The following is a 12822-nucleotide window of genomic DNA, read 5'->3' as shown; positions in this document are numbered from 1 at the left end:
AGTATTTTGTTTATCACAGATTCCATGGTCATACAACTAGCAATTGCAGAAATGTGAGGAAGATTATATTGCGGATGATCGAGCAGGGGAAATTAAACCACTTTTTACTAAATCAAACAGGAAATTTTCCACCACCACCACCTCAAGGAAATAAATACGGAAAAGAAATAGATAGAAACACATTTGTTATTGAGGTGGGAGTGAAAGCAAAGAATCTGTTCTGTAACTCGATCATACATTCATTCAAAACCATAGAAGATTTTCATGATAATATCTTAAGTCGAGTATATGCAAGAGAGGATGAAGGAAGGGGAATTTTTAACCTGGAAAAAGTACCACCCTTCAAGGACTGGCAAAAGCAGAAGATTTCGTTCAGCGCAGACGAAGTCCCAGAAGGCAAAGCTTCGCATGAGTGCCTGTTAGTGGTAAGATTGGGAATCAACCCAAAACCATTATAAGAAGATGAAGAAGAAGAAGAGAAAAATACTTGGGCAATAAATAGAATTCTTATAGATACTGGAAGTTCAGTCGATATTCTATTTTATCACACATACAAAACAATGGGTGGTAGAGACGATGAACTGATCCCCTCAACATATAAGATCTATGGTTTTAATGGCTCTGCGAACAAACCAAAAGGGGAGATAACTATGAGGATTCTTCTGCAAAGCTTACCGACAGATATCACATTCTGCGTAGTTGATGTCGAGTCAGCATACAATGCTTTAATCGGAAGACCTTGGATGCATAGCATACTAGTTGTCGCATCAACTTTTCATCAGTGTATAAAGTTTCCTTTAACAAAAGGTATTGGAATTATAAGAGGGGACACAGTTGAAAGTAAAAGTTGTCAAGAAATTGATATTGATAGATGCGAAGCAAGGGAGTCTAAGCGAAGAAATTGGCAAAAGAATGCAACAGACAGTAAAAGAGCAGAGAGATTAATGGTCGATATTTGAGGAGGTATAATGAAATCGAGTAACGGAAGGAAGGAAAACAACATTTGATGGAAAGTTTATGGTGGAAGGAAATTGATAGAAGAAATCAATAAAGGGAGTAGTAATAATGGATAATAAAATACGCAGAGGAATAATAATAAAAGCAACAAAATGAATGGAAACAAAATATCATAAAGTGAAACGCAAAAGAATGTTCGCACAATACCAGTTGAATATTCGTATGGTATGTCAGACACATGCGAATTTGGAAGGAGTCAGAAATAAGGAAGATAAATGCATATAACGAATGTGTATGATTTTCTTTGAATCAAATTATTGATAACAACATTTATGTCCTACAGTTGATTGAAATGAAAAACTTTAAATTCAGATGGTAAAACCATGATAAGAAAATACAAAGAGAAATCTTTATAATAAGACCTTTATAAAAGGCTACAGAAAATGATATTTATTATCAGATTGGCTAGAAATTCAAATATGGCGTGCACCCTAGTAAGACCTAACGCACGTCATAATTGAAAAGACCTAGAAGGCATGACTCAAGTGAAGGCTACACCGACCCCGGAACTTGAGTTGTGGAGATTTGGGGTGAGAATTAAACGACAATGCCCATCTGGGAGAGATACCTTAAACTTTCAGTCTAAGATAATAATCTTAGATTGAGAAACTAAGGTGAGAAAGGCTCTCCTAAGGAGTGCAGAAACTCGAACAGGGCGCCGAGGTACACGGTTGAGTCAAGAGTGCCCGGGACGTCTGGAGCGTACCTTGCCACTCTTGAGAAGTCCTGACTATGATGCACTCGGTCCGAAGATACCCCAATTAGGGTGCGATCTTGCTGCCATAAACCCTATAGGTAGTGTACGCGAGATCGCGAAATCAACTGGTTGTTGAAAAGCTGGATGGGAAGAGCTATAATCTTAACCAGATAGAGGTAAGCTTCCTTGAAGGGGCACCAGAGGGGAAGATAAGGACGACACCCTCCATTAGGGAGCTGAATTGTGTCAAAAGACATAAATATCGCAAGGCTTTTACCCATGGGAATAATAAGACTTGAGATATTTATGCGAATTAACCTGAAGAGGAAATAATACAAAGAGAAAATGGTAATATGAGATCAATGGGTCAATACACTATGCTGTCATGACTGCCTGCGATTTCATCGCACATAAAAGAGGCAGCATAAGACCTTTGCATAGGAAGGCACAAATAAGACCTCACGAATAATATAAAGTTAATTCTCAAAAATTTCCCATATACTCACACCAATAAAATCTCTGGATAAAAGATAACAATTATATTGGTATAATCAGAGATATGGCAAATAACAAGAGGCAAGAATGGGGATGCGAAAGAAATGTTATTTGCCACATTTTGATAATATTACTTGTATACGAGGAAGAAACAAATATGAAGCGAAGAAAAGAAGAATCATATTAAAAGATAAGAGTTGAGTTTACAAGAATCTACAAGTATATTATAACAAGAAGAAGCAAATAAATTTAATCTTTCTCATTTCGCTCAGACTCAGAATCGCTGACTTCTTCTTCTTCAGAATCATCCTCTTCATCAGTAACTTGGATATCAGGGATTGGAACATTCTCAGGGATAACTGGGAATTGATACCTTAACAAAGGAATACCATTCTCGACACAAACTTGCCTAACAGCAGCCTCACGAGAACGATTGGCATCGTTGCTGTTGTTTTGGACTAAGTTAAACCAATTTTGCTTCAGTTGCAGGTACTTTGAATTACTAGCACAAGATTCTTCTTCTTTAGCAGCTAAGCGAGTTTCCAACTCTGAAATTCTCTTTTGTTGTTCCTTCTCTTTCTCTGTGAAGTAAGAGTTTGAGAAAGATTAAGGGATATAAAAATAAAGAGATGATATATAAAAACGAAGATCAAAGAACAACAGATGACCTTCATAATTGGAAATAATGTTTGCGACCAGTGTGGAATGCTCAGTATGAAGACTAACATTTTCACCTAAATTATTTCTAGCATCATTTAGAACCCTAGCAGCCCAATTGAACTCAGCTTCACTTTCTATGAGGAGTTGAGATCGAACTAAGTTTCTTTGCTCAACAAGAATGTCTCTCTCATGACGAGCCGAATCACGCTCTATCTTAATCTGAATAAGGGATACTTGAAATATTCTAATGCTTACGCACCCCTAAGAGCAATTTCATCTTTTTAGTAATAAGATCGTTCTTCTTCGCCTCCAATATTTGAACCGCTTCTTTCTCCTCATAAAAGCGTCGCTTAAAATTGTTCGCAGTTGATAATGCATTTCTATGGCGTTCCCTAAGAGTAATATATTTTGATCTTAATTCTTCTAAGCTAAAGTTTTCAAATCCTCGAGTGGGGAAATTATTTAGAGAAGAATTAATATGTTCTAAAAGAGTTTCAGCATCAGGAAGGTTAGCGGCTTCATCTGAAAAATTATACAGGTCTGCGAGGACAATCATGTAAGAAGTGCGAATTATTGAATGAATAAAAAAGGGTGAGAAAGTCTAATTACATACCAATGAGTTCATTATTTCTTTCTCGAACTTGAAGGATCAATTGATAATTAGTTGAATTCTCATTTTTAAGTTGGGTATTCTCGTTCGCAAGGATTACTTTTGCATCTGAAAGAGTAGACTTCTCATGTTTTAGTCTGGTAATCTCAGCTTGTAACTTCTGAAGTTTCATATCATTGTCCAAAGCAATTGCATAATATATGCGAGCACCCTATAAGGATAAAAATATCAGAAGTGGGTGTTATGAATAAAAAAAAATCAATCAAAGATAAATGTTATAGTATTACCAAGCCATTCATTGCAAATTGGAAGTCTGGATTTATCGCTGAGGCAACTCCGCGAAGAGATGGATCCTCTAAATCAGGAACTGTACAGATCTTTGCAACCAATTGGAAGGCATGTTCTGTTTCATTATCATCAAGAGTGGTAAAGGCATCCCCAGAAAAAAGATCAGACAACTTTTGACGATATGAATCAATTGAAACCTCTTCTTCAGAAGCTAAGGTGTTTCTCTCCGAAGATTTAGAGCCTGAGTAAGAATCATATCTCGCAAGTTTCCTAGAGACATCATCCTTCAATGAGGTTTTCTGGGGTAAATTCTTTGAAGCAGGTCTCTTAGGGATTCTCCTGCTTTTGCCTATAACTTTGTCGCTCAATGGATTCATCTGTGCGAATAAACGAGATAAGTAACAGAGGCAACAATATTGTTAAAATGAGAAGTATGTTTCTTACTCATTTATTTTGCAAAATTCATACCTTGAACGAAGTAGTAAGTTTTGAGGCATCCACTACTTTCTTTTCTTCGCTTTCAAGTAATTTGAATTCCCAAGGATGATAACCGGAAACAAAGGGTCCATGCAAGATAACCGGACAGTTGAGCCAACTGGAATCATTAGATATGCGAGCAGCACGATTCGAATTTGAATTCCAATCTACATCTCGCATTATTTTATCATCCTCAGCATACCATCTTCTCTTCTTATGTGAACAACCCATTTAGTTACATTACTCTTCATAATAGCGATGTAGTAATTCTTAAAGAAGTTATCAAGAGTGTACTCAGCAGGATTTATGACTTTGTCACGATGACCTTCTTTTCGCACCTCTTCGGGATAAGAATTTCCAAGACCAGCTGCGCGACGAGCATATTCTAAAGGTATCCTAATAGCATCGCCACTCAGTTGAAATATTCCTCATGTGAATCTCTCATCAGCAAGGATCTATAGAACAGAGGAATAGCAGGGTCGTATAAAGGAATTGGCAGAGATTGAAGTTGGCCTATTGAAACAATGATTCTTCGGCTATTCCATTCTTCAGATCTAATTAGTTCAAGGTTAAGTTTGGATGCGAAGTTGCAAGAAGAAGGATGGGAGAGTTCATAACCTCGTTGATTAAACTCGGTTTTCATTCTGTTAAATTCGATCTCCATCTTTTTACCAGCAGGAGACATTAGAGAATGGGGATGAAGAATATGAATCTGTAGAGAAGGAGAGAGAATGAAGAAGGTAAAAGGAAAGTAAAAGAGAGATATTATATGAGGAGGATAATATATATAGGGAGGACCAACCCGTTTTTCGAAATTTACTCTCTTTAATGCAAGGAAACGAACATATAAAAACTTGCGGTTAAAAAAAGACGTGTCAAGAAATGAGTGGTTAAGAGGACACGCATACATAAGAAAGAATTGAAATCCGGATAACCGTCGGCAAAGTAAAATGGAAAAAGATAAGCATGTGCGACCTTAAAAAGAAGAATTTCTCATATCGCTCATTTTGAAGAATTGAGCGACATGAGAAGAGGAAAATGTAGGAGTTAAATATCGCACATGTTAATAATCACGCGAACTGAAGAATACAACATACGTGATTAGTATCGCACACATCAAATTGAGACGTCACATCAGATGATGTCAGGAAAGTCACGGGTAAGGTGTGAGGAGTTATGCGAAGATGTAAGATATGCGAAGATAAACGATTGTATATGAGCGAATATGTCGCACAGAGATCCCGAAAATAAAGAAATTCTTAGCTGTCATCCACTATGTAAATCCCTATATAAAGGAGAGAGTAGTTGTCTTGTAAGGGATTGGAACATAAGTCTTGTAAGAAATTGTAAGAGAGAGAAAGTGAGTTTAGTCTACAAGTGTTATTGTAAGTGTCTATCAATCTTGTAAGTAATCTAAAGATATTCAATCAATAAGATAATCTCGCACAATGATCACATAGAGGAATCATTAGGTAAATTGGAGTATAGTTGTAAGAAATCTCAGAACTACAGCGGTGACACCTTTACCCTATGATATTCAAGCTCAATTCGGTTGATTATAAGGAAACCCTAATAGGGTTGTGCCTTTGGGTTAGACCTAGACACCCAACTAGGTATATTAATTGTCATCTTCTTCTAGGTGGTGCCTTTTAAGTACTTCAATTTACATTTTTAGCTCTGGAACCTCTTTTCTTTTTTCTGCCTTCTAGACCAAATTATGCCATTGATCCTAAACTCGTGGTCGACAAGAATAGCATGGACGTCTGATCGACCCTTCACTAGTACCCGAGTTTACTCTCACTATTTTTAGAATGAAATTTACAAGTCTATCGGGAAGTGATACCTTTCAACAACCATTACCAAGACACAGAGATGGGATGCTTAATGGATTCATTGATCACACAACGGGTTGCACACCCAATGCTTGTGAAGTTTGATTCATCACCAAATATACCAATCTGTAGTGGTGAGATGACACCGAAAATGTTGCAACTAAGGAGTGTAAACTTATTGAGCGTATTGGAAATGGTGAAGGGTGTTCCAAAGAATATACTACTATCCATTCTGAATGGATATATGGTGTACTTATATTAATTCCCGGACCTATCTCCGCAACCTGGCTTCGCTATGCTACTAATGCTGGTACTGTTACTTATCTTTCTTGTTGGTGCGGATGCTGCTTGTATCTTTGTTGTTGCTGCTACACCTGGTTCCAATAATATCAGCGCTAGTGGTTTACTAGCTGGACAGAATACCATGAAAAGCACAAATAAAAGAAGCTGCAGATTGCGTACAGATAATTTATTTGTTTATTTTTGACTTAAAAGGTTAAAGATCCATTGAAAAAAAATGCATTAGAAAGCTCTACAAAAGAGATGGCACAGAATCCAAACCTCAACATCAAAAGAGAAACTAAGGCAACAGAACAGCCCATCAAGAATCACAGCATAGCCAACTAAATCACTGCATCTAGCCCCTTTCTTCTAGACAGGGTGTTCTTGTTAAAGATCTCATTCTCACTTCCCCATTCTGCATCCTTAGCTTCTAACCTTGTCTCGCTTTCCTTTCTCCCCTTCTCTCTTCCCTACTCTCCCTTGGTAACTCCCTATCTTTTTCCTTCACCTTTTCATAATCTCCTCTCGTATCCAGATCACCACCATCACTCGTGATCCCGTCAGAAGTACTAGTCATACAAACAGATGAAGGAGAAGGTGGTGGAGTGGCACCACCAGCCCTTTCAGACGCCAAGGCCTGTTCCTTCCGTTGCTGTTCCTTTAACAACATTTCCTTCTGAACCTTTGCTCTCATATCCACTGATTCTCTAGCCTTCTGCTCTGCAACACACAACGCTTCTGTAAGCTTAGCAAAATTATCATTAATCGGAACTTCTTGAAGACCTCTACCATCTGCAGCCAAACGTTTATCCAGTGGAATTGTATAACCTTTTGGATTCTTCCAATTTGATACACATGGCGGGATTTTGTAGTCTTGGTAATCTTTCACGGTTAGCGGACGAGGAGGGGAATGCATAACCGGCAAAGGTGGGGATCCAGTGCGCTTGAACTTTATTGGTTGAACTGGATCGAAAGGTGGGCTAACTATCCTCTCCTTTGATCTAGAATTGAAATCTGACGGTTGTTCCTTGCTAATCTTCTCAAGAGCAGCTTTTGTTCTCCGGGTGGTTTCCTCAATCTCTTTCTGCAATCTCATGCAACATTACCATGAGCATCAACTACCACTGGTAAGATTTTAGACCCTAGCTTCTCTTGATCACTTTTCCTACCCATGCCAAGTGGGTATTGGGCAACATGAATCTCAGGAAACGCACCCCCATCACCAAAATCCTCAGGTGTAGTAGATGTTGTTGATCTTGCAGGCGGCAGAAGCATTTTCTTGTCTGACATAGCGAAACTAAGATTGAAATCACAGGGGTTTACTCAATAAATATTTTTATTGATTTCCAAAGAATTTAATGGATTTACAAAGTATTGTGTTATTGGTTGTATACTTTTAAAATCTCTTTCAAAGTTTATGTTACTCGTTGTAGATTGTCAAAAGGTCTTTTAAAGTTTGTGTTACTCGTTGTAAACTTGAAAATTCAAAGACTTTGCATACTTACCTGTTTTCAAGACTTTGAGTGACTTTTGTGCATATATTTGCCTTGATAAAAGTCTTGCAAAATATGTAAGATTTTGGAAGACTTCCAATTTTCTTATAAAGATGTTTTTTACTCTCTTTTGTTTTATTTTATGAGTACAAAATCTATATAACTCCCCGCATTACAGATGAGTATAAACTATATGATATGATTAATTATTTTAATTAAAAAATTGAACATTTTTTAATTTTAATTATTATGTACAAATGTACAATAATAAATATTTTAATTTACTGTTACATTTTATTGTATTTTATTGAACAAAAGAAATAAATTATATATATATAATAGTAATAATTAATTTTAATTTTTAGTTGAAGTTACCATAATAAATAAGCTACAATAGATTTTGTATTTATGTCTATCATGCATATTTCCATATAAAATTTGTTTTTATAACTCTTCATGACTCTACAAATGTCAAGACATTAGACAACTCCGCAAAATTTCGCTCAATTCTGTATAATTCTCGCAAAGTTATTAAGTTTCATGACTCTTTTTAAATCTCTACAAATCTACAAATGTATTTATTGAGTAAACCCCTGTAAGTTTCACACTAACCTAACTAGTGGTATTTATAGACCCCGCAAGTTAGCTATTGGAAACCTCATAAAACTCTAATTATATATAGGTCGGTTTCCTTTTTTTTTTGGCTGCTTCTCAATTCAAGAAAAAGGAATTTGTTTCCAGACTTTGTGCCAAAAAAGTCGTATGAACTTGTTAATTGCAATTATTTCCATTTTACTTATTCTTTTCCTGACTTTGTGCCACAAAAGTCGTATGAACTTGTAACTTGTAAAGTCGTAGGAATTACTGGCTAGTCCAGTTCTAACAGACCCAGTTAATGGCTAGTCCATCCGTGGAAAAGATTTACTCTCTAGTCCAAAAATTTCGTGGAGACTATAAAGTGTATTTTATAAATTTCTAAAACACCCTTCCAGGTCTAATTAGTATCAACACATGTAAATGTTACTAGTAGTATGTTACTACATACTAGTAGTATCAATACGGTGATACTACATATTAATATGTATTGTACTAGTAGTAACAAAAATATCTTATTGTTACTAGTAAATTCTGTAACTACTTTACTATACTAAACTAGTATACTAGTATACTACTATAGTATAGTATAGTATCAATACATAACAATTTTTTTTGATATGTAGTATCAATACATAACATATGTAGTATCAATACATAACAATTTTTTTTGATATGTAGTATCAATACATAACATACTACATATCAATGTGTAGTATCAATATAACATACTACATATCGATATATAACTAACTACATATCAATATGTAGTATCAATACATAACATATAATACATATCAATATGTAGTATCAATATATAACATATTACGTATTAAACATACTACATATCAATATATAACATACTACATGTCAATATGTAGTATCAATACATAACATACTACATGTCAATATGTAGTATCAATACATATATAACATATTACTACTAGTATAATCAACATGTAGTATCAATATATAACATACTACATATCAAACATACTACATATCGATATATAACATACTACATATCAATATGTAGTATCAATACATAACATATTACATATCAAACATACTACATATCAATACATAACATACTACATGTCAATATGTAGTATCAATACATAACATACTACATATCAATATGTAGTATCAATACATAACATATTACTACTAGTATACTACATATTACATATGTTATTACTACATACTAGTTACTACTAGTATATTACATACTACATATGTTATTACTACATACTACATACTAGTTACTACTAATTACTACTAGTATACTACATATGTAATATGTAGTAACATATGTATTATTATACGTAATGTTATATGCTAGGGTTAGTAGAATAATTTTATTCTTTTCAAAACTTTTTTGGACTAGGGGGTAAATATTGATACTGCTCAAGTCATCATTAATCTTGATATTCACCCCAGAGAAGAAGACAATATTCATTGGAATCTCAACATCACAGGAAAATTTTCTGTTAAAGCTCTATATAAAGCCAAAATAGAGAATCTCTATAGAAATGATCAAATAACAAGAGATTGGAGAGCTATATGGAATTTGGAAGTGGCACCAGCTGTCAAAATTTTTCTCTGGAAATGTGCTCATGAAATTATGCCAACAAATGCCAAAACTGCAAGCATTCTCCACCATATTGATCCCATATGCAAATTATGCAACCGTGGGGAGGAAAGTATGACACACATGTTCCTCAACTTCCCTGCAACCACTGAAGTCTGGCGGCAAATGTTACGTGGAAATCATGGCTTATTTGACCACCATACTGTTTTCATGGAATGGTTTAATGCCTGGTTTCACAATGCAAACAACAGTCATAATGTCTGCATCTATGCAACCACCTGTTGGTTCATTTGGAAGGCTAGATGTGATCTAGTTTTCCAAAACATCTCTCCAAATGCTAATAATACTACTCTCAGCATTCAACAACATCTCTGTGATCATAACAGAATTCACAAGTTATATTGCCATGCCTTGAATACTCAGGGGCATATCATTGAGAATGAATCCCATATAGCTACACCAGGAACTCATGTTGGTATCCAACAACACAAGCAGACCTTTGGTTTCTTAATCATAATCTGTACTATTCAGGATCCCAACACTTATCAGTTGTTCTCTGCCCTAACTATTACTGATTTTGCAGGCAACTATGTTGATAGCAGAGGACACACATGCCAGTGGGGAGCAAAAGGAGCCACAGGAGGAGAAGACTTAGCCTTTCAATGGGCAGAGGAAAAGCAACACATGAACATAGAAATACATGCTGAAACAAGTGAAATCCTGAAGCACTTCAACACTCTCTACATCCAAGCAATCAAAGGAAGATTTAGTATAAACTACCACAAGGAAAACAGACATCGAATGAAGAATCCCTATTACATATCAAACCTGTAAATTTTGTTTTACTAGGTCTTAAACTGTTACATAGAACCCAAAATCTCCAAGCTTTGAATTTGGCTATAACTTGTAAGAACCTTAGTAGTGGGTCTAATGTTTGTCTAAACAATGACCACACTTGCATTATTAGCAATCCAAATCCTTAGGCTTTGCCTAAGTGCCTGACAGTTGAGTTGGCCAGACATTATTTTTTTCTATAGAAAAATAAGAGGGTTTTTTCTGAAATCTCCGATCCGCTTAAGCGTTCGAATCCCACTTACAAAGGACTGAGTGGTTTCTCAAATGGAGTTTGGTGCTCGAAGCAATCATATCACTCAATTAGCTATCAAGCTTGACATGCCCAGGACAAACTCAGACTATATGCAATTGGCTACGAAACTGAGCAGAGAGCTATATGGATGTTACTATGCTTATTCATGAGTGGTCCAGATAACATGTGGTACATAGGAGCATCGTAGTAATATAAGTAAGATATTAAAGTCGTTGGGGGTAGAAAATTCTGCACGCCTTGTTTGTAATCAAAGACGTGTTTTATTAAAGGCTTTTTACCAACAACAAGCACTAGTTCACGAGCTCCAACTAACAACCAACTTCCTCTAAGCGTAACAAAAGGGATAAAGAAAAAACCAGATAATAAATCCAAACTAAACATTGAAAAAACTATGCAATGATGGAAAGTAAAATAAACCCTAAGAGCATCTGTCACAGTGTGACAACTAAGTAACTGCTGAAGAGTCTGCGAGTAGTAGTTCCGTAGGTGCCTAGTAATTTTAGTTAGTAATTCATTGGGTAATTGAGTCCGTCCGATTGCGACGTGTGTGTCCAATCGATTGATTCATTTTAGGGTTTAATCGTTGGGTATGTAAGAAGAAAACTTCTCTATCAATCTAAAAATTAATGAAACAAAACTCTTGGCTGCTGCTTTGATTATTGGCCTCAATCTTTCGACTTGGTAGGTGTTTACACCATTTTGTATCCATCCGATTGTTTGTTATCACAACAATTGGCTTCAGAGCCGTTCAATCCACCCTAAAAAAAAATCAATGACTCTCAAAGAAGTTAGTGATAAAGCTGAGGTTAATGCAACAACAATCACTCAACTCAGATCTGAACTCAAAAACCTATTCACAGATATTACTACTCAGATTTATTCAGTTAAAGACAGTTTCAGTACTGCTGTTTGAGGATGAAAAAGGTTTCTGCTGATTTCGGTAATTTCATGTGTTGTGGGTGAGAAACGAGCTTAAACCCTAAACAATGTACTGCATGGGAGTATTTTAGATTCGAGAGATCAATCTGTACAAATCCGGCCTAAACCAAGAAATGACCGTTCCAGACTTGCTTCGGTCACAAAGTGAAGGAGAAGCGTTGGTTTTGGGGAGGGAAGCGAAGAGAGTGTTGAGACCAGAATAATTGATTCTAGAAGAGTGGTTGTTTGACTTGTATGAGAAAGTGAAAGATAACAGATGGGAAAGCTAGCAAGTTATTTCTGAGTGTTGTATGCTTCCTGACCAAAACTTGTTCTTTGGTGGAAATAGGTAAGACCTATTTATACAAGTCGTAACAAAACGTACTCTGGTATCGTAAGAAATGGAAACGACTGAGTAAAGTGGAAGGAGGTGGTAACGGGTAACGACTGGAATTGATGTTCCATAATGAAAGAAACGTTTCCCCATTACTCCTTGTTTTTACTAACCGACTCATTATTATGACACTTTCTTGTAACGTGTGTAGTGTACGCCGCACGCTGTAAACCTCCAAACCAAAATCCTAATGAGCATCCCCCAGTTTGTGACATGTGTTGATGTCTCGAGTGTTTTCGTGGAAAACGTGTAGCATGTTGTTGTTCTTTGACAAGTTGAGCTTGGGAGACTTGACGGCTCGGTGGTGACCCTCGACGGTCGAGATTTTGCATCTTGAGAGGAAGGGTAGACGCTGATTGTTGTAAC

The 12822-nt window shown here is 36.1% G+C and overlaps 1 protein-coding gene across 1 annotated transcript; it reads right to left on the bottom strand.

Annotated features, from left to right (window-relative positions):
- Window positions 1-6334: 6334 nt before the first annotated feature.
- LOC113309911 (SNW/SKI-interacting protein-like) lies at window positions 6335-7454 on the bottom strand. The gene is made up of 2 exons (XM_026558430.1): window positions 6794-7454; window positions 6335-6486 (listed from the first exon to the last, which is right to left on the bottom strand). Exons 1-2 carry the CDS (start codon window positions 7452-7454, stop codon window positions 6335-6337), a joined length of 813 nt encoding a protein of 270 aa, XP_026414215.1.
- Window positions 7455-12822: the final 5368 nt, after the last annotated feature.

Source organism: Papaver somniferum, chromosome 9 (genome assembly GCF_003573695.1).
Source record: "Papaver somniferum cultivar HN1 chromosome 9, ASM357369v1, whole genome shotgun sequence".
Classification (NCBI taxonomy): Eukaryota; Viridiplantae; Streptophyta; class Magnoliopsida; order Ranunculales; family Papaveraceae; genus Papaver; species Papaver somniferum.
This window is presented reverse-complemented; position numbering and strand designations above follow the sequence as displayed.

Bases quoted from the DNA above. Each gene is read 5' to 3' on its own strand.
- LOC113309911 (XM_026558430.1), bottom strand. From the start codon at position 7,454: ATGAGATTGCAGAAAGAGATTGAGGAAACCACCCGGAGAACAAAAGCT. The intron at 6,487-6,793 runs GTTAGAAGCTAA...TATTCTGTCCAG, and splicing joins AGAAAGGAAAGCGAGACAAG to CTAGTAAACCACTAGCGCTG.